This window comes from Muntiacus reevesi, chromosome 18 (assembly GCF_963930625.1).
Source record: "Muntiacus reevesi chromosome 18, mMunRee1.1, whole genome shotgun sequence".
Taxonomy (NCBI): Eukaryota; Metazoa; Chordata; class Mammalia; order Artiodactyla; family Cervidae; genus Muntiacus; species Muntiacus reevesi.
The window spans coordinates 34622500-34642125 of record NC_089266.1 but is presented as its reverse complement, the minus strand read 5'-3'; the positions used below and the strand labels follow the sequence as shown (position 1 = coordinate 34642125).

General features: G+C 52.3%; 2 protein-coding genes across 2 annotated transcripts; both read left to right on the top strand.

The window, feature by feature from the left end:
- WRAP53 (WD repeat containing antisense to TP53) lies at positions 1 to 11022 on the top strand. The gene is made up of 10 exons (XM_065910634.1): positions 1 to 629; positions 784 to 882; positions 1123 to 1234; positions 8479 to 8567; positions 8765 to 8855; positions 8963 to 9095; positions 9874 to 10082; positions 10281 to 10384; positions 10529 to 10663; positions 10776 to 11022. Exons 1-10 carry the CDS (start codon positions 226 to 228, stop codon positions 11020 to 11022), a joined length of 1623 nt encoding a protein of 540 aa, XP_065766706.1. The 5' UTR covers positions 1 to 225.
- Positions 11023 to 12881: 1859 nt separating this feature from the next.
- EFNB3 (ephrin B3) lies at positions 12882 to 18011 on the top strand. Its single transcript, XM_065909609.1, has 5 exons — positions 12882 to 13285; positions 15435 to 15727; positions 15892 to 15984; positions 16089 to 16193; positions 16612 to 18011. The coding sequence occupies exons 1-5, from the start codon at positions 13164 to 13166 to the stop codon at positions 17019 to 17021; spliced, it is 1023 nt and encodes a 340-aa protein (XP_065765681.1). The 5' UTR covers positions 12882 to 13163; the 3' UTR covers positions 17022 to 18011.
- Positions 18012 to 19626: the final 1615 nt, after the last annotated feature.

The following is a 19626-nucleotide window of genomic DNA, read 5'->3' as shown; positions in this document are numbered from 1 at the left end:
ACTGGTGGCACGTAGCTACTGACTAGGCTTAGGAACGCTGTTTATTCGCTGGACCTTGTGCCCCCTCCCGGGAGGAGGCACACACTGGAGCATTTCTCCAGTTTTGCACCCCAATCCGTGAGAACTTGGAAGCGGTCTCGACTGCTCCACGGGCTCGGCCCCTGGTAGCCGACGGGAAGAGGGCTGCCTGGCCGCGGCCAATGTCTGCCGCGCTTCCTCTGCAGTATGAAGACACCGGAGGCTCCACAATTAGCTCCAGACTGTCTTCCTTCAGACCAGGCCCCAGCTCCAGCCCGTCTCTCTCCTCAGGCTTCCCCGATGGATAAAAATACGGACCCTGAACTGATGCCACCGCCACGCGATGGGGATGATCCGCCCCAGGTGTCCTCAGATCCCGTGGCTGGCTTAGCTCTGTCCCAGGAGCTGGAGAAAGGGGTCCCAGCTTCTCTCTCCACTCCCCTGGAAACAGGGTTTTGTTCTTCTAGTGAGCTGAGCAGTCGTGTCGAGGAGAAAGAACTTTCTGAAAATGTGAGCCTTCCTGCAGAAGAAACAAACAGGCCAGAGTTGGGGCCCGGAGAAGACGTGGAAGGTGTGTCTGAAGAACTGACTTCAGAGGATGAGGGATACACGTAAGTGGTGCTGCTAGCAGTTGGCTCAGGAATCTGAGGAGATTGGGAGTGTGAGGTAATCTCATAGGCCAGTCCTCAGCCCCATTTCTCCAGGCCCGTTTCCACTTGGCTTTGGTGACCCAGGTTTGTTGTCCGCCCCCCATCTTCCTTACAGCGTTTGGAACTACAGCTTCTCCCAGGTGCCTCGGTTTCTCAGTGGTTCTTGGTCAGAGTTCATCACCCAACCTGAAAACTTCTTGAAAGGCTGTAAGTGGTAAGTGAGGATTATGGAGCAAAGAGAAAACCACGCCCAGGATTTCCACCTTAAAACAGCCCAGTTATCTGGGAGAAGGAGTAAGAATTCCTGGCCTGAGCTTCAGTTGCGTTTAGGATTGTGTGTATTCTCTCCTCAAGGTCCTAGGGGTGTTTCTCTGTCCCAGAGGTCAGCTCAGCCCTAGCCCTGCACTTGGAAGATCTAGGTCTGTCCAGCTTTCTAACTCTTTCATCCTCCTAGGGCCCCTGACGGTTCCTGCATCTTGACCAATAGTGCTGATAATATTCTGCGGATTTATAACCTGCCCCCAGAGCTGTACAATGAGGGGGAGCAACTGGAATATGCAGAAATGGTAAGGGCAGGGGCTAAGAGCTAACTCTGCCACTTCATCAGACATTGCACATTTAAGGCTTTCCTGTAGATGGAGAAAGAACAGTCCACATGTTTCCTGTTTCTCAGGCAGGACACTTCTTCGCCATGAGTTTCCACAAGTAATATTTCTACCCTGAATTCCGAAGTCACTTAAAGAGATGTTTGTCTTTCTTTAGTTAGGAATATGTGTTTCCTGTAAAAGAGTACTGGCTTTCTCACTGTGGTTTTTAATTGATTTACAGAGATATGTTGAATGACCACCAGTAGTCACTTATTGTGTTTGGTATTGGGATAAATTGATGAATGAGACAAAGAGCTGGTTTGCTTTTTTGTGTGGGAGACAGACAACAAACATGTAAGGCAGTAAATAATGAAGTTCTTTACAGATAATAACAAATCTATAAAGGAAATAAATAAATGCTTTGAAGGAAATAAATAGAACAAAGAGAGACTAACTAGAGGATGCTGCTTTATTTTTACCTATTTGTATTTTTGAATAGTGTCATTTTTTATTTATCTATTTATTTATTTAAACTTTATTTATTTATTTGGCTGTGCCAGGTCTTAGTTGTAGCATGCAGGATCTTAGTGGCATGTGGAATCTAGTTTCCTGACCAGGGATTGAACCCAGGCCCCCTGCATCGAGAGCTCAGAGTTTTAGCCACTGGACCACTAGGAAAGTCCTGAGGATGCTGCTTTAGATTAAAAAAAAGGTCAGGGGAGGGGCTATCTGAAAAAGAGGCATTTGAGCTGATATCTAGAGGATGACGAGATCAGTCATGTGAAGTTTTCCAAGAAGAGGCAAAAATGCTATTATACAAAGATCTAGAGCTGGGAAAGAGCCTTGTGTGTTCAAGCAATAGAAAGCAAGCCAGTGCGCTTGGACCAGGGCCAGTGAGGGGGAAAGCATGGTGAAGATGGCAAGGTGGCTGGCAGCCACATCTTGTGGGTAGGGCATTTGGAGTGTTTTGAGGAAGCCGTGGGAGAGACTAAAAGAGAGGAGTGAAATGATGGCTGAAATCTCGAGAATGGATTGTGAGTGGGCAAGAGTGGAAATTCATCCGGATGTGTATCCCACAGTCTAGGTAAAAAATGATGTTGGCTTGTGCTAGTGTGGTATCAGGAGAGATAGAGGTGGGTGGTTTTGAAGTATATTTCTTAGGACTTGGAAGTCAATTGGGTGGATGGGGATACAGTTTACTCAGAGGATATGAAGAGGTGTTGAAACGGAATTTAGGGTTTTTAGGTACTTTAAATGTGAAATGTAAACCTAAGGAAAGACTTGGAGAAGGGTGCTGGGGATATACTTTGAAAGTGGGAGAGCGTGTCGATGGTATCTTGGAATTGAGAATGGAGTCAATCTCAAGAGAGTGGAGATGGAGAAAAAGGCTCAAGCAGATGGAGCGCTCCGGCACATGGAGATGGGTACAGGAGAAGTTACAAAAGTGGAGGCCAAAATCGTGTCTGATGATTCTGATCATGTCTAACCATGTTGAGAGTGACGGTAGGTTTAGAGAATGACCCAAGAAAACGTTAGTGACTTTTAAGAAAAGCACTTTCAGAGAAATGTTGGAGGCAGAAGCCATTGTGGGAGGGTGGAAGAGGAAATTCTTTGAAAGTGTTTCCCTGTGAAAGGGAGCTGAGAAATGGAATGGTGACCGGAGGGAATGTGGGGTCAAAGAAAGGTTAACAAGATGCTTCTGTGAGGTCAGGAATAACCAGTAGAGAGGGAGGAATCACTGCTGCAAGAGAGGGCTGTGTGTGACAAAGTCCGTGCATGACTGGGAGAAGACAGGATCCAGAGCACATTGAAGACTTTGACAGGCGCAGAATCCTTGCTCGCCGTGGGAAGAAAGGCAGAGGGGGTGTTCAGAGGCAGTTGTTTGGTCATGGGAAGATTTGGGTGTCTCAGTCTCTTGGCTTCTCAGGGAAGCATAATGGGAGGCTATCAGCTGAAGGAAGGGGGCTGTGGGGAGACAGCAGAAGGTGTGAAATGATCATTCCCCTGGGAGAAGAAAATCAAAACCACCAAGGAATGTTCGGTGTAGAGTAGCATTGCTTTTGTTTTCTTTTTTTTTTTTTTCCTGCTCAGTTGTGTCCGCACAGTCTTTGTGACCCCATAGACTATACAGTCCATGGAATTCTCCAGGCCAGAATACTGGAGTGGGTAGCCTTTCCCTTCTCCAGGGGATCTTCCCAAACTCAGGGATCGAACCCAGGTCTCCCGCACTGCAGGCGGATACTTTACCAGCTGAGCCACAAGGAAGCCCAGCATTACTATTCTTTGCTCAGTGCCCGCTAGAAATTTGTTATCCTTCATTGAAAGTGAGACCAGTTAGCGTGGTTGTGCATCTTTCCTCAGTAAGTTGACTATAGTTTCTCTGTTTGTAAAATGAGGATGGTAATAATAGCACCCACTTCATAGCATTATGGTGAGAATTAAAAGAATTAGGGTAAAGTGCTTAAAATGGTGCTTGGCACGTAGTCAGTGTTCAGTACACACTAGTAGTCCTTGATGTTAGTTGAGTGCAAGCATGGTCTAGGAGGAATAAGAGGTCTGGCTGGGGTTTGCCAGGACAGAAACACCAGGGGTGTTTCGAGAGTGTCTGCCAGGGTACCCCTGTCATGGTTGACCAGCATATAAGGTGGGTAAGGAAATGGGTTGTAAACGGGTTTCTGATGAAGCTGAACAGTTATTGTGGTAGAAATTCAGGGAGCCGAATGGGTTGGATGTTCTTTTTTTTTCCCCCCCAACCCAGGCCCTCCCTTGGCAGTGAAAGCACGGAGTCCTAACTACTAGACCGGTGGGGTGTCCCTGGATGGGTTGGAGATGATGGCCAGAGATTGTGGTGATGACTCAGTTGTGGGTGTGGGCAACTGGTCCAGAGTGGAGGTGGTGGCCGTGGGTGCTGAGGAAGTCAAGGAATGGCAGAGGCCAGGATGTTGGGCATTTATATTCATTCTTTCATTGACTGATTCGTTCAACAAATACTCATTGAGCACAGTCTACACGCCAAGCCTGTGGGTCAGTGGGAGCGCAGGTCTTGTGAAAGAAGGGTGCCCTGTTGCAGGGATGATCCCGAACGCCTGCCTATCCTGCACCTCTGTGAGCTCGGAGACTGCAGACATGGGAGTTCTTTGTGCAAGCTGTAAGGCACACCTCGCCCTGGTTCCTGGAACAGAAACCAGTGGTGTCCAGAAGCCAGGACCAGTGGGCCTGCCTGAAAGTGCAGCCAGCCTGAAAGTTCAGGAGCAGGGATAGTTAGAGGAGGCTGGAAATGTGAGAGATCGAACGTTTATTGCACACACTTGTTTTAGAGAAATGAGAATGGTACAAAGGGGGAAAAGTCGTTGTTTTCCACCACTCTACAAAATTCAGCCCTTTATGTTTTTATACAGTCTTTCTAGTTGTTATTGTTCAGTCGCTCAGTCGTGTCCAACTCTTTGCAATCCCATGGACTGTAGCATGCCAGCCTTCCCTGTCCTTCACCATCTCTTGGAATTTGCTCTAACTCATGTCCATTGAGTTGGTGATGCCATCCAACCATCTCATCCTCTGTTGTCCCCTTTTCCTCCTGCCCTCAATTTTTCCCAGCATCAGGGTCTTTTCCAATGAGTCAGCTCTTTGCATCAGGTGGCCACCATATTAAGAGCTTCAGCTTCAGCATCAGTCCTTCCAATAAATATTTAGGGTTGATTTCCTTTAGGATTGACTTGTTTGATATCCTTACTGTTCAAGGGACTTTCAGCAGTCTTCTTCAACACCACAGTTCAAAGGCCTTAGTTCTTCAGTGCTAAGCCTTTTTTATTGTCCAGCTCCCACATCCATACATAACTACTGGAAAAATCATAGCTTTGACTCTACACGAATCTTTGTAGGCAAAGTAATGTCTCTGCTTTTTAATATATTGTCTGGGTTTGTCTTTGGTTTTCTGTCATTGTCATGAGCTCTGTCCAAATACTGAAGCTTTCTATGTGGTTGTAATACTATGGTAGATGATTTTGTACACTATTACTTTTAGCAATCATATCATAAATGTTTTTTGTGGTCCTCTAGTCTTTGTGGTTATCATGCTTAATGGTTTATGATATTGCATTGAATGCTTATGATAGTTTTCTTAACTGTTCCTCTGTTTTGGACTTTTGGATTGCTTTCAGGATTTTTTATATCATAAATTATTTTTCAGTGAATATCTCCATGTGTTTTGCTGGAGATTCTTCAGAGAAACAGAGAAGTTTTATAAGTAAGAAATACCCTAGGTGGAGAGCATCAATATTTTTTTTTATGTCTTGTAATAACAATAATCGGTTTGTTTTCAAAAGCTTTTTATGCTGTTTATTCTTTTTATTATTATTACTGTTGTTGGCAATATGAGTATACCAATTCTATCACTGTTTCACTGATTAGATATTTTCTTTTTTAAGTCTGTATTTAATTTGTGGCATTATTGTTTCTGTTTCATGTTTTGGTGTTTTGGCCTTGAGGCATGGTGTTTTCATTTTTAATGTCTGAAAGTTTGGTATGGAAATGGGTAGCATTTATGTAGGTGGGGAAATTGGGGGAGGGTTTTGGGGGTATTTTTGTACATCTGTGTACTGCTTCTTCTCAGCATAGTTTCCCATCTCCTCCCCTCCTTTTTCTACCTTTTCACAGAGCTTTCTGGAACTCCTGTTTCTACGTCCCCACCTCTTCCCTGAGTACTCTGCCTACCCTGTGGCTCTTGCCTGAGGCCTCCCTTTCCTGTACCTTCTCTAGAGGAGACTGTGCAACCTCTGTGTCCTGCGTATCTCAGGTTGGGGAGGGGGTGTCCTCATTCTCAGATGCTATATCCAGACAATTGCTCTTTTGCTTTGTAAAAACTTCCTTTGTGACTTAGGCTGTCTGATTCTCCCTAACTTGCTGAGTACCTTGGCACCTCAGCTCTCCTGTGCATGCCGAGTCCTTCCACCATCTTGGTGACCTTAGGTGTCCAAACCAGAAACCAGGGTCTCATCCTTTAATCGCCCTCTCCTAACCCCCACATCCAATTAATTACCAAATCCTATCAAGTCCACCTGATCTTTCTAATTTATCCACTTCATTCTGTTTTAATTCAAGGTGCTATTATTTTGGGCCTTATGTTATTGGGACAGTCTTCTGTTTCCATTTTCCTGTTAAAACATTTGACTACTGATTGTGCTGATTCCCCAGTGTTGGGGAAACAGTGGTAAGTAAGACAGACGTGATTCCTGACTTGTGCAGAGTGGAGGCGCAGAGGGCATTTGGAATGTGGTTGAGGGGGAGGCTTCCCATGGGGAGAAGTGTCTGAGAGACCCAAAGGATGGCTCGGATTTGACCAGGAAGAGTTGTTGGAGGAATTGAGGGAAGGCTGTTCCAGACTTGGAGTCTAGTGTGTGTGAAAGCCTGCAACCCAGGAGTGCCGTGAGTTGGCACCTTCTCAGAGCTGGGAGTCAGGATGGTGGGGTGTGGAGATGTTACAGGAAAGAAGACAGGGGTGAGGAATGAGCCTGGAGAGGTGAGGGTGGGGTAGATGCCTGGTAAGGGAAGGCTTCCTAGAAGATTGGGTTTTATACTGAGGGTTGTGGAGAAGCATTGCAATGTTTTGAGCAGGAGAATGATGCGGTATAAGAGTCCAGGGCCTCAGGGTGGCTGCAGAGTGGAAAATTGAGTGGCAGGTTAGAGTATGGGGAGGAGGGAGACCAGGGCATGTGTAGAAACACTGGCAAGAAGGTAGTGGCTACACGTGGAATCGAAGATAAGGAGACACGTTCAAGCGAACCTAGGAGGTGGAATCAGCAAGCTCTGGCCTTGGGTTGGACCAGGAGAGGAAAGGGCGTGAAGAGAGTAGTAGTCAGGGTGCTCAGACTTCACTTGAGAACCGGGTGGAGAGCCCAGGAGGAGCAGCAGATTCAGAGGCAGCAGAGGATGGGTCTATCCCGGCTAAACTGAGTTTGAGGAGCCTCTGTGATGCCCTAGTGGAACTTTCCTCCAGGCAGTCGGATGCAAGGGTTAAGAGTGGAGAAGTGGACCTGCAGTCACAGCTAGGTGACATCACCCCAAGGGCCAGCAAGTAAGTGACAAAGGACTGGTATCCTGCTGATGTGAAGATTTCCTTCAAGTCAGTAAGTCAAAGACAACAACCAAGGGGAAAACTGAGCAAAAACTATGAGAAGGTGCCCTTAAAAGGAAAAATGTCTTCACTTCACTGGTAATGAGAGATGCCAGTTTAGTTTGTATGAAATACCATTTCACAGCCTTCAAATTGAGAAAAATATGGAAGTCTGGCAACAGCAAGAGAAGGCAGAGCAATGGGTGCTCCTATACGCCGCTGCGAGGAGAATAAATTGGGATGAGCACTCTGGGAAAAAAATGTGACACGATCTCGTAGAGTTGGCAGAGCGCATACCGTGGAGCCCAGGGGTTTCCCTCGGTAGCAGAAACTGCAGAGAATCCCTCCCACATGTGTACCAGCTTGTTAAAGCACAACTCGCCAAAAACTGGAAAAACATCAGTGACTGTCAATAGAGAAGGATGCGTGAATGGAGTGCTGTGAAGCAGGGAAAATACATGAATTCGAGCTAAGTTTGTCACCATAAATCTCATAATTGCAATGGGATGCCTACAACTTGGTACCATTCATATTAAGTTTAAAGGCAAGCGAGACCATGCTATATATTGTCTTTCCTCTGTGAATATATTCCTAAAGAAGTATACAAGAATGATAAATTCAGGATAGTGTTTCCCTCTGAAGCAGGGTTTCACTGGGAAGAGGTTTTTAACTGTTTGGTAAAATATTTTGTTTCTTAAGCTGTGTGGAGGCCTCACAGGGTTTGGTTTGGCTTTGTTTTAATACTTGCTTGTCTGAACTGGTCAATAACTTTTGTAAAGGATCCAGTGGCACCTGGTAGATGGCTCGGTGGGTATTTGCATCATTGGCTGGTTCTTTGTCTCTGGGTTGGGGTGTTGTTTGTTGCTTCCTTTCTAAGTGTTGACAAAGCAAAAAGATAAATCTGTATGGCGTTTAGTGGTCCAAGTCTGATGTGAAAATCTGAGCTGAGCCTTGAATTTGAAGATCAAGATCTTGTTCTTGTATTTGCCTAATCTGCCTTCCCCTACCTGGTTAAGTGCCCACAGAGCGTCTCCCTCTGCCATAAAGCTGCTCCAGGTCCGAGTGGGCCTCCTTTTCCTACCAGTGACCCAGGCATCTCCGCATCTCTGTCCAGGCCCCCGTCCTTCGAATGGTGGAAGGCGACACTATCTATGACTACTGCTGGTATTCCCTGATGTCTTCAGCTCAGCCAGACACCTCCTAGTAAGTGATGTCTTTTGCCTACTTTCCCTTCCCACCCCTGTTTTAAGGGGACCCTCTACTGAGAGACAGCCGGGACTGTGGGGATATCAGGAGGGAAGCTTGCTTTGCCTTTCAGATGTGAGCTGAGAGGGCCGGTCAGTTGGCTTCCTCCCCTTCCTTTGACAGCACCGGGGCCTCAGTGTCCGTGTCTCTCTCAGCGTGGCCAGCAGCAGCCGGGAGAACCCAATTCACATCTGGGACGCCTTCACCGGAGAGCTCCGGGCTTCCTTTCGCTCCTATAATCACCTGGTAGGGACTCTTTGCCCAGCCCCAGGGCTTGCCCTGGCCCAGCTCTCCTTCTTAGAGAAGGAAGAGGCTGTGCGCCAGGCCTGTTTCCAGCCCTTCCCTTCCCCCAGGATGAGCTGACGGCAGCCCACTCGCTCTGCTTCTCCCCGGATGGCTCCCAGCTCTTCTGTGGCTTCAACCGGACCGTGCGTGTCTTCTCCACATCCCGGCCCGGCCGAGACTGCGAGGTCCGAACCACGTTTGGTAAGCAGTCTGAACCTCCAAGGGAGGAGAGAAAAGGGCCCAGCCAAGAGCAGAGGAGCCCTGTGGTCATGTGCAGAGGTAGGGGGTTGGGGGGTTGTTATCCTTACAGCCCTGGGAAGTTGTACCCAGTAGGCAGAGGAGAAAGCAGACTCAGGGAGGGGATAAAACTTTCCCAAAGTCAAACTCTAGTAAAGAGCTGGTTCACTCCTGAGCCCCTCCCCTGTCAGTTCTTTACCTCTTGGTTCCCAAAGTCTTGGTTTTTTTCAAGAAACTGGAGAAGCTGATTCCGTTTGCCTATAAGTCTCAACTTTCTGACCCTTCCAAGGAAAAATTGAGGGGACTTCCCTGGCAGTCCAGTGATTAAGACTGCTCTTCCACTGCACAGGTCACAGGTTTGATCCCCATCAGGGAACTAAGATCCTGCATGTCCTGTGGCACAGCCAAAGGAAAAAATAAAAGCAGTTGAAAAAAGTAATAAAAGTAATTGAATTAATAGGTGTTGGACTGGGGAAAAAACTACGATGGAATTTTTTTAAAAAAGGAAAAATTGAGGTTTGAGAGGGAAGAAAGTTGGGCTTGCATCTTTCGGTCTTTTGAAGGGGATAGAAAGGTTTAGGGAGCATCAGAAGTTTTCATCCTGCTGAAAATGAATGGGGTGTGGGGTACACTGAGTCCAGCACCTGGGCTCTGGAACAGGAGACGGAGGTACATCTTTGATTAGCCTGGTTAATGCTGGGTACTCTTGCCCTCTCCCCCATGCTGTTCCTTCCCCTTTTAGCAAAAAGGCAGGGCCAGAGTGGCATCATTTCCTGCATAGCCTTTAGCCCAACCCAGCCCCTCTACGCCTGTGGCTCCTATGGCCGCTCCCTGGGCCTGTACACCTGGGAAGATGGCTCCCCTCTTGCCTTGCTGGGAGGACACCAAGGGGGCGTCACGCACCTCTGCTTTCACCCTGATGGCAATCGCTTCTTCTCCGGAGCCCGCAAGGTAGGGATCATATTCTGAGGTTCCAGAACAAGTGGGTAGAAGGCAAGAGTGGGGATGTAGTCTGCTGTGTTGGGAGATGGGCATAAGGGAAAACATCAACCCAGCTAAAGGAGTGCTTATAACCCTGGAGGGAAGCAGGTGTGTCTTGGAGGCAGGGGAGTGGAGGGTGGATTCTAGGCTCCTGTTTTTTGTCCTCAGGATGCTGAGCTTCTGTGCTGGGATCTTCGGCAGCTTGGGCACCCACTGTGGTCCCTGAGCCGCGAGGTGACCACCAATCAGCGTATCTACTTTGATCTGGACTCGTGAGTGACTGACAGCCCTCCTTGCTGGGGCCTTGATGCCCCTGGGATGCCAGAGCCCAACTGCGGGATCCCAGCCCTTGATGGTGAAGGGTTCCTGCCCCGGGTGATGACTGCATGCCAGCAGGCCTCTCCTCTCTCCTCCAGGACCGGTCAGTTCCTCGTGAGCGGCAGCACTAATGGGGCTGTCTCTGTGTGGGACACTGGTGGGGCGGGGCTTGAGAGCAAGCCGGAGCCAGTGCTGAGTTTCCAGCCCCAGAAGGACTGCACCAATGGCGTGAGGTCACGAGTCAATTTTGCACATTTGGGGGCTCGGTTTGGGAGGGAGGTAAACCTGAGGGAGTGGGCATCCTGGCTTAGGGAACTGATCAGCGCCACCCATCTCTCCCTATAGCCTGCACCCTAGCCTGCCTCTGCTGGCCACCGCCTCCGGGCAGCGTGTGTTTCCGGAGCCCACAGAGAGTGGGGATGAGGAGGAGGAGGAAGTGGACCTTCCTCTGCTCTCCATGCGCCACGTGCACCTCGAATGTCAGCTTCAGCTCTGGTGGTGTGGGGGGGGCCCAGACATCAGCATCTCAAATGCTCACCAGGAGGAGATGGGACAGGGAGGGACAGAAGGAGGTGGGAGCGAGTTTACATAAAAAGATTTTATATGATACTAGAGTCTTTGTGTCTCTTTGGGGAGGCAGATGATGGAGATGAGGCTGGGAGGGGTACCAGTGGGCTCCGGGGTCCAGCCAGCGGGGACTGGCATAATATTCCTGAAACCAGGGTTGAGAGGCGGGACTAGGCGGGAACCAATGGGGCTGCGAAGCTTGATGTGAAGTCAAGCCAGTGGGGGGTGGGGCCTCATGCCATTGACTGGCGGGTTGCTAGGCAACTTGGTAAACTGAAGGGGGGAAACCTGTTTGAAATCTCACTCCCAAGGTGGGGGCGGCAGGGGTCAGGGTGAGTGTGGCTGAGCAGGAGTGGCAGGAGCGGTGTGTCAGACTGTTGGGTGTGACTGTGTGAGACTGTGCAGACGGTGACAGACGAGACACCCGCTTTCTCCCGCTCGACACTGTTTACCATCATTCGGCAGCAGAGGACCGTTAGTCAGCTCTGGGGGAAGGCGAGCCGGAGGACCGCCTCCTCTCCCCTGGACTCCTCGAGAGGCAGGTGACTGAGTAGCCAGAGTCAAGGGCACACACGAGAGAGTAAAGGTGCCGAAAACCACAGACGTCACGTTCTGTATTCCCGTTAGATGCGCGGCAAGGGCGAGAGTCATTCAGCAGCTGTCACTCGTCTGGTTTCCCCATTTATCTGCTCTGTCTTTGGTTGGGGGTGGGGGGAGTTGTTATTGCAAGCAGTGGCTCCACGCTTCCCCTCCACACACACCTTGCCAGACACTGAGAAGGGGTCTCTGAAGAAAGACTGTCAGCAGAGAGTTTGATTGTGGACTCCCAGGCTGAGGGGGGAGCGGGACGCCTGTGAGGACGACTGGAGAGGAGCGAGGAATGTCACCTCTACCCAGGGGTGCTGAAAGCCGGGGCTCTTACACCCAGAAAGGCCAAGCCGCCTCCCTTCCCCCAGGATAATTGGAAACAGCCCTTCCGGCTGAACGCGGGTTTGGGGTTGTAGACTCTGCCTTTCCTCTCCAGACCCGTTTCTCCCCACAACCATCTAAGAAGGGCCCGCGTTTACCCCCTAATCTCTTGCCTTTCATCAACCCCCAGGTAGCAGTAAAGAGTCGGGCAGCTGTAACAAGGGACCCCAGGACTGGGAGTTCGGGAGTCAGAGTTTGGTTTCAGCTTCATCCCAGATTCTCGGTGTGACCTTGGGCAAGTCACAGGGCTTCCCCAGCCTCAGTTTCTTCATCACTGCAATGGGGATCCTTCAGCTCTGCCCCTCCCACCTCACACAGGTAGTCTAGACAAACCACTCCGCTCGCTCCCGTAAAGTGCGGAGCCTTCAAGGTTATTATTATGCTCTCCAGACCTCCCAAGAGCAGCGGTGTTGTTTTGGGATGGGGGAGGAGGAGGCTGCGGGAGGGAAAGGGGCTGGGTTCCTCGGGATGTAGAGGGCGAGAGAGCCTTTCTGGATTTGAGAGAGCGGAAGATTCCAGCCATCCGGGCGATCCCAGGGCAGGAGTGGAGGTGGGCAGAAACTAAGCCAGAGACCGAGCGTCGCAGAGACAAAGGGGGCGTGAGAGACCGCGCAGGGGAGCGAGGCGGGGCGCGGGGTGAGACGGCTGGGCGGCGGGAGGTGCGCGAGGTGAACGGGGTGGGGGACATGGGCTGCGATCCTGCCGCCCGTTCCGACTCGGGCTCCAGCTCCGGTTTTTCCCTCCGCCATCCTCTCCCCCTCCCCGCCTCTCCTTTAACTCCCCCCTCCTGAGCTCGGGACTGGTTTCCTCCCTTAGCCCGCTGCCCTCAATCCCAGCGAGGCTGGGGCTCCGGCTCGGCGCCCCTTTCCCCACTCCCTTCCCTGGCGCCCCATGCCGCCCCCGCCCGGCCCCCGGCTCCCCCAGTCCCCTACTTAGGCCCTCTCGCCGATCCCGGGGTGCCAGCGCGTGGGCCGGGGGCATAGGGCGCCTGCAGACCGCCCCTGGAAGGGCTCCTGCGGGCTGAGCGCTCCAGAGCGGGGGCACAGGCGGAGCAGGAAGCGGGTCCGCGTGGGAGCTGGGGGCATCGGCCACCCGGGCGGCCCGGGCAGAATAGCCCGGGCGGCCAAGGCAGTCACCCCCCAGGGGTGAGCGACTTTGGGGGAGTTGGTGCCCCGCCCCCCAGGCCTTGGCGGGGTCATGGGGGCCCCCCATTCTGGGCTGGGGGGCGTGCGAGTCGGGGCCCTGCTGCTGCTCGGGGTTTTGAGGCTGGTGTCTGGGCTCAGCCTGGAGCCGGTCTACTGGAATTCGGCAAACAAGAGGTGAGCGCCCTGGGCTGGGGAGACCCCCACACCTCCTGGGCAGGAAGGTTGGAAGCTTTGGGGACTTGGGGGGGCTGGGTTCTCTGAGCTGGGAGGAGGCCGGAGGGAGGGTGCTGGTGCGTGGATGTGAGCTGATGGGTTACCAGACAGAGGTGATCTTGGGAGCCAGATTCACGGGTGGCACGCAGAGCTGGATGTGGGTGGTGATAGCCATGTGTCAAGAGTTTGAGAGACCCCTAAGGGGCAAGGATTTGAAAGTTCCTGGGTAACCCGGAGGGCCAGGGAGCGGTTATTTGGGTTTGTGGGAGACTTGAGTGGTGTCAGGGGCTGGGCTTACAGGGAGCCTGGTTAATGTCAGCTCTCAGGAGAGCAGCTGAGTAGGTGCTGCTGAGGCGCTGAGAGGAAAGAGGGGTGCCTCCTTCCCCAGAAGGGACTCAGTGGTGGAGATGCGAGGGGAGGGGCTCAGGTTGGGGTTTCAGGGACAACTCGCCCATGCCTATTTGACTCTTCTTCACTCATCCATCTCCCCACTTATGCCCACAGAGGGTTGGTGAGCCCTTGGTGGAACAATTTCCCAAGCAGAAGATTTTGCTTCCTTCCTGGCTTGGGGATTTCTCGCTGGAAGAAGTCTGGAGCCCTTTAAAGCCCCAATGTTCTCTCTTGCATCTGGAGTCTTGAGGACTCGGTTGCCCCTTCTCCCATCTCTGCTGCAAGCTCTTCCATCAGACCTCTGTCCCATGGCATACTTCCTTTGCTTTGAAGAAAGGCCAGGGGTCAGATGAAACTTCAAGCCACGCAGAGTAGGACAGAACCCTTGGGAGGTCCTCCAGTTCCCTTGACTCCATGCAGATCTCATTCCCCATGGACAAGAGTTCTGGGTCTTGAAAACTTCCTACTTACCCCGGGAGGTTGTGTGAGGCCATGGGAAGAGGTCGTGCTTTGGAGCTCATAACCTTCTAAGTCTTAATCCTAGCTCTGTGGCTTTTGGCCATGTGGCCTTGGGCAAGTCACTTAACCTTTCCAAGTTTGTATCCTCAGTCCTTACCAGCCTTTATGAAGATTAGAGGTAAGGTAGTTGAATACATTATAAGCTCATTAAAGGAGAACAAGGGTGATTGTTCTTTGGCCTCCGTCACATTTCCCTGGCCAGGCCACCTCCCTCCCCTTTCTCTTGGGGTCTAATCTCAAATATCTTTTCTTCTCTCAAGTCTCCTACCCACCAGCTCCCACATGCAGCTGGAGTATCAACTGCAGTGTGAGGATATAAGTTAGGCTTATTCTGATAGAGTTGAAAAAAGGGAGTTAGTGCTCTGGGGGCTCTTTGGGATGTTGGATGGGAGGGAGTCTGGGAAGATACGAGCAGCAGTCCCCTGTGACCAAGTTTAGAGACCCTCTCTGCCATTCATGCACAGGGAGGGGCTGCAGTTGTTGGGAGGTTAGACTAGTGGCCACTGGGGCCAAGGGAGACGTGGGCTTCTGTCAGCTGTGGGTAGAATAGTCAGCTCTTTCCATTCCAAAGCAATAGGTCACTTTCCCTAGGAAGTGCGGGACCTGGGGGAGGATGGGTTCTGAGCAGGGTAAAGTCTGGGGCATCTGGCCCACAGACCCTGGTTCCCGTTAGCCCCGTTTAGGGCCATTGCAAGGTTTGCCTCCTGTCACATTGCCTGGCCAACTTGGGTCACTGGATCACCTTCCATACCCTCCTCCCATCCTGCCCCCTATGCCCTGAAATCCCTGAAATTCAGTGGTGACCTGGGGGAGGGGAGGCTCTGCCCCCATCGTTGACTGCCATGGAATAGTGAAATCACCTGGGAGGGTGGGCTGTGTGGTTCCAGAGAGGCCAGCTCCTTGGTAACTGGCATCCTGTTGCCATGGCAACAGGGCTGATGATGGAGCGAGAGATGGCAGTGTGCATGTGGTGAGGGCGGGCTGAAAAGTGCATTTGGGCACACCAAGGGGCAGGAGACCTCTGAGCCGGGCTTCCTGCTGCTTCCCCGAAGTGAGCTTCCAGAGCCCTTAGTGCCTGTCAGAACAGACTCCCCACTCAGACAAAGGCTGTCCTGGAGGGGTGAGGGGTGAGGAGGGCAAAGCTTGGGGACCAGGCCTCTGACACCTCTCATCCTTGTCCACCTCGCCCTCCTCCCCACAGGTTCCAGGCAGAGGGTGGTTACGTGCTCTACCCTCAGATCGGGGATCGGCTAGATCTGCTCTGTCCCCGGGCCCGGCCTCCGGGTCCCCACTCCTCTCCTAATTACGAGTTCTACAAGCTGTATCTGGTAGGGGGTGCGCAGGGCCGGCGCTGTGAGGCACCCCCTGCCCCAAACCTCCTCCTCACTTGTGACCGGCCAGATCTGGATCTCCGCTTCACCATCAAGTTCCAGGAGTATAGCCCTAACCTCTGGGGCCACGAGTTCCGCTCACACCACGATTACTACATAATTGGTACTGCTGGGCAGAGGGCAGGGTCTAGTGGGAAGGCACCCCTGGGGTTGAGGGCAGATAAGGGAAGGGACCCCTGGAGCCACCTCGGGTGGTGTTGGGGCCAGGCGTGGAGATGGAATAGGGGTAGCTCTGAGCACCAACTTCTCCCTCTGGTTCTCTTCCAGCCACATCGGATGGAACCCGGGAAGGCCTGGAGAGCTTGCAGGGAGGTGTGTGCCTCACCAGAGGCATGAAGGTGCTTCTCCGAGTGGGACAAAGTGAGTGGGGCACACCTGCTAAGGGCTGAAGGAGGCTGGGGCAGTATCGTCATGGTCAGGGGGCTGCTGTCTCAGCCCCTCTCTCAGGTCTTCCCCATCTCCAGGTCCCCGAGGAGGGGCTGCCCCCCGAAAGCCTGTGTCTGAAATGCCCATGGAAAGAGATCGGGGGGCAGCCCACAGCCTGGAGCCCGGGAAAGAGAGCACTGCAGGTAGGAACCAGGGGTCCAGCCTCCTGCCTTCCCTCCTCCTCTGCTCTCAGACCCTAGCTGCCCTGCTGCCACCCTCTCCCTCCCTCTGCAGTTTTGGGGGCAATGATACAGGAAAGAGGAGAAGAGAAGATGGGAGGGTGGGACGGGAATGGAAGCCAAATGTGGAAAAGACTCAATTAGAACTAATTAGCCAAGTCAGTGCTTCAATCAGCACTGTCAGAGAAGGGGGGAGGACTGCCTGGCACGGGTTGAAGGGCTGGACACACCTGGATTCGGAATGGGACTTGGCAGGGAGGGGAAGGGCTTGGGGTCCCCAAAGGGCCTGAGCCCATGGGAACCCCCAAGGCTGGGTGTCCAGATGCCCAGGTGGCTCCTTCAGCCCCTCCCCCTCTTTCCTCCTTCACCCCTTCCCTGCCAGGTGACCCCACCAGCAATGCAACCTCTCGGGGTGCTGAAGGCCCCCTGCCCCCTCCCAGCATGCCCGCAGTGGCCGGGGCAGCAGGGGGGCTGGCGCTGCTCTTGCTGGGCGTGGCAGGGGCTGGGGGTGCCATGTGTTGGCGGAGACGGCGGGCCAAGCCTTCGGAGAGTCGCCACCCTGGTCCTGGCTCCTTCGGGAGGGGAGGGTCCCTGGGCCTGGGGGGTGGAGGCGGGATGGGACCTAGAGAGACTGAACCCGGGGAGCTAGGCATAGCTCTGCGGGGTGGTGGGGCTGCAGACCCCCCCTTCTGTCCCCACTATGAGAAGGTGAGTGGTGACTATGGGCATCCTGTGTACATCGTGCAGGATGGGCCCCCCCAGAGCCCCCCAAACATCTACTACAAGGTATGAGGGCTCCTCCGACCTGGCTCTCCTGGATCCAGCCCTTTGTGGGGTGCTCCTCCAGTTTAATTCATGGTTTGAGGGACACCTCTAGCATCTCCTTGGCCCCCTTTGCCCCATCAGCTCCTCTGCTCCTCCTGGCTCTTGCCTCTCCACTTTTAGGATTCCCTGAGACATCCACCCAACTACCGCCTGGCCTCTGGTTGGCTGTGTGTACCCTTCTGTCTCTGTTTCTGGGTCCTGTTCCCCTGGGGAGGAGGCAGAGATTCAGCCTCCTCCTCCGATCATGACCCAGAGATCCTTGTTCCCCTCACCCACTGAGAGCTAGGGGTGGGAACAGTCTGTCTTTTGGTTGGTACTTCTCCTCTTTCTGCCTCTCACTGTTTTTCTCTTCTCCCTCTCTTTTATTTTCTTTCTCTCTCCTCTGTCTCTAGGTCTGTTCCTCTTCCCTAGCATCCTCCTCCCTGTATCTCCTTTTACTTACCCTCTTGGCTTCTTATCCTGTGCCCCTCCCATCTCCGGGGTCGGGGCTTCAAAGCATTTCTCCCCTCAGCTCCCTCTTCTGACTTCTTTTACCAACCACTCCCCTTAGTCTGCCAAAAATGGGGGCCTTATGGGGAAGGCTCTGGCATTCCACCCCAGCTCAGGGCATGGGCAGCAGGACTCCTCCTCTGCCCTGCCCCAGGCCTCTACATACTTACTCCAGCCATTCGGGGTGGTTGGGTCAAGACAGCTACCATGAGAAGAATATGCTGTTTTGTCCAGTGGCCAATAGCAAGCTATGAACCAGTCAGGACACTTATGGACTTGGTCTGATGCTGAATGGGCCACTTGGGACAGGAAGCGACTTGCTCCAGACAAGAAGTGACCAGGCCTGGACAGAAGTGGCCTGGGAAGTGGCAGAAGCAGTGCAGCAGGAACTGGAAGTGCCTTCATCCAGGACAGGAAGTAGCACTTCTGAAATAGGAAGTGGTCTGGCTGGAACCGGAAGTGGCTTAGTCTGGGGGGTGGGGGGAGGTGGATGGTTCATACTCTGTGGAGAAGGGAGGGGGGCAGGAAGAACTTCCCATTTCAGGAGGAAGCTGGAACTTAACTCTAAAGAAGATCAAGTGGACTGAGGAGGGTCTTCCTAGTATTCAGTGGCTTGTGCCAGGATCCCCCTTCCCCTGTTCTCTGTGCTGCTTTTAGGACAGCTAAGGTGACTGCCATCTGCTGTGGCAGGCTCAATTTGTCTTGTTTTTCCCTTTCCATATGCCAATATAGTCTCTGTTACCCAACAGGGTGACCCCAAGAACCCATGTGTTGTCCCCAGTAACCCAGATGGCTGTCTTGTTCATCATATCCTCCATATCCTACTCCCTTCAAACTCAACACAGCTCCCTTCTTAGTGACCAAAATGGTGGCCTACTGACTGGTCTGGCTAATGGTGGTCCTTAGCAACAGCCACTCTTTTCATAGTGACCAGCTGATACCTCTTCCAGCCCTCTAGTGCACAACTGGATGTTGCCTCAGTTTCCTCCCAGCTCATTTCCATTAGAGCAGAGTTGCCCTTGGGCATCACATCAGCCACCTCAATCACCAGCCAAATGGTTGCTTTGTCCACCAGGGGTCATCTCTCTGGTGCTGTAGTTCCCAGCTCCTTCCTGATTTTTCTAATCACTCCTTCCAGGGAACAGGAAGTTGATATTGCCATGGGGGAGGTGGCGGTATATGGCCGTCATCTCAATAGTTTTACTGTAAAAGGGAAATTTGAACAACAAAAACCAAAAGGAAAAAAAAAAAAATAAAAAAGTTGAAAAGTTGACAAGAAGGCTGGAAAATGTTTGGAAATGAATTGGGATGGGGAACTGGTGGTTAGAATGACTTTCCAGCTGAGGGTTCGACTGCATAAAACCAAGGGAGAGGGTTGGGTGGGATCACTGAGATGGATAATGTATGATGTGCTGGAGGAAGGGGATGGGATGGGTAAGGTGGTGAGTGAGAAGACTGAGGAAGGCAGCCACTTCCAATGGAGGGAGAGAAAAAACCCAGGTGGGAGTGGGAGTTGCCAATACATCCTATTGGGGCTGTCTGAATATACATTCAAACATGGGAGAAAGCCTAAGTATCTATTGTTAAACCAAAGTACCAGACTCAAAGCAAGTCTCAGAAACGAAGTGGAAAAAACATATTCACGTATTCAGTCTATACTCTCCTCCCCTGACCCAAGGCAGTTGTATGTCCAGAATACTCAGGGACCCAGGCATCAAGCTGCCTATCCCCTGGGTCCCTGTGTACCCATAACCCAGGCTCTTCTCCCCGTAAAACTTGGGTGCCCAGCCCCCTAGACTCAGCCCCATTCTCCAGTCACAAAAGCAGCCATCAGGAGCATCGCTGGAGCCAGTCGGCAGGGGTCACAACCTCTGCCCTGCCCGCCCCTCCCTGACTTTAGGTCCCCTCCCGCTGTCTCCCATCTGCCTGGAGGTCAAGGGGTCCTCCTGCCCCGCCTCTATCTGGTGGGACCCCTCCCCCTCCCCCTGTCTGAGCAAGATGCCTGGGTCGCAAGAGGTGCAGGTGCTATAGGAGAGGAGTTGAAAACTGGAAGGCCAGGTGCTGGGCTGTCTGGAATCTACTC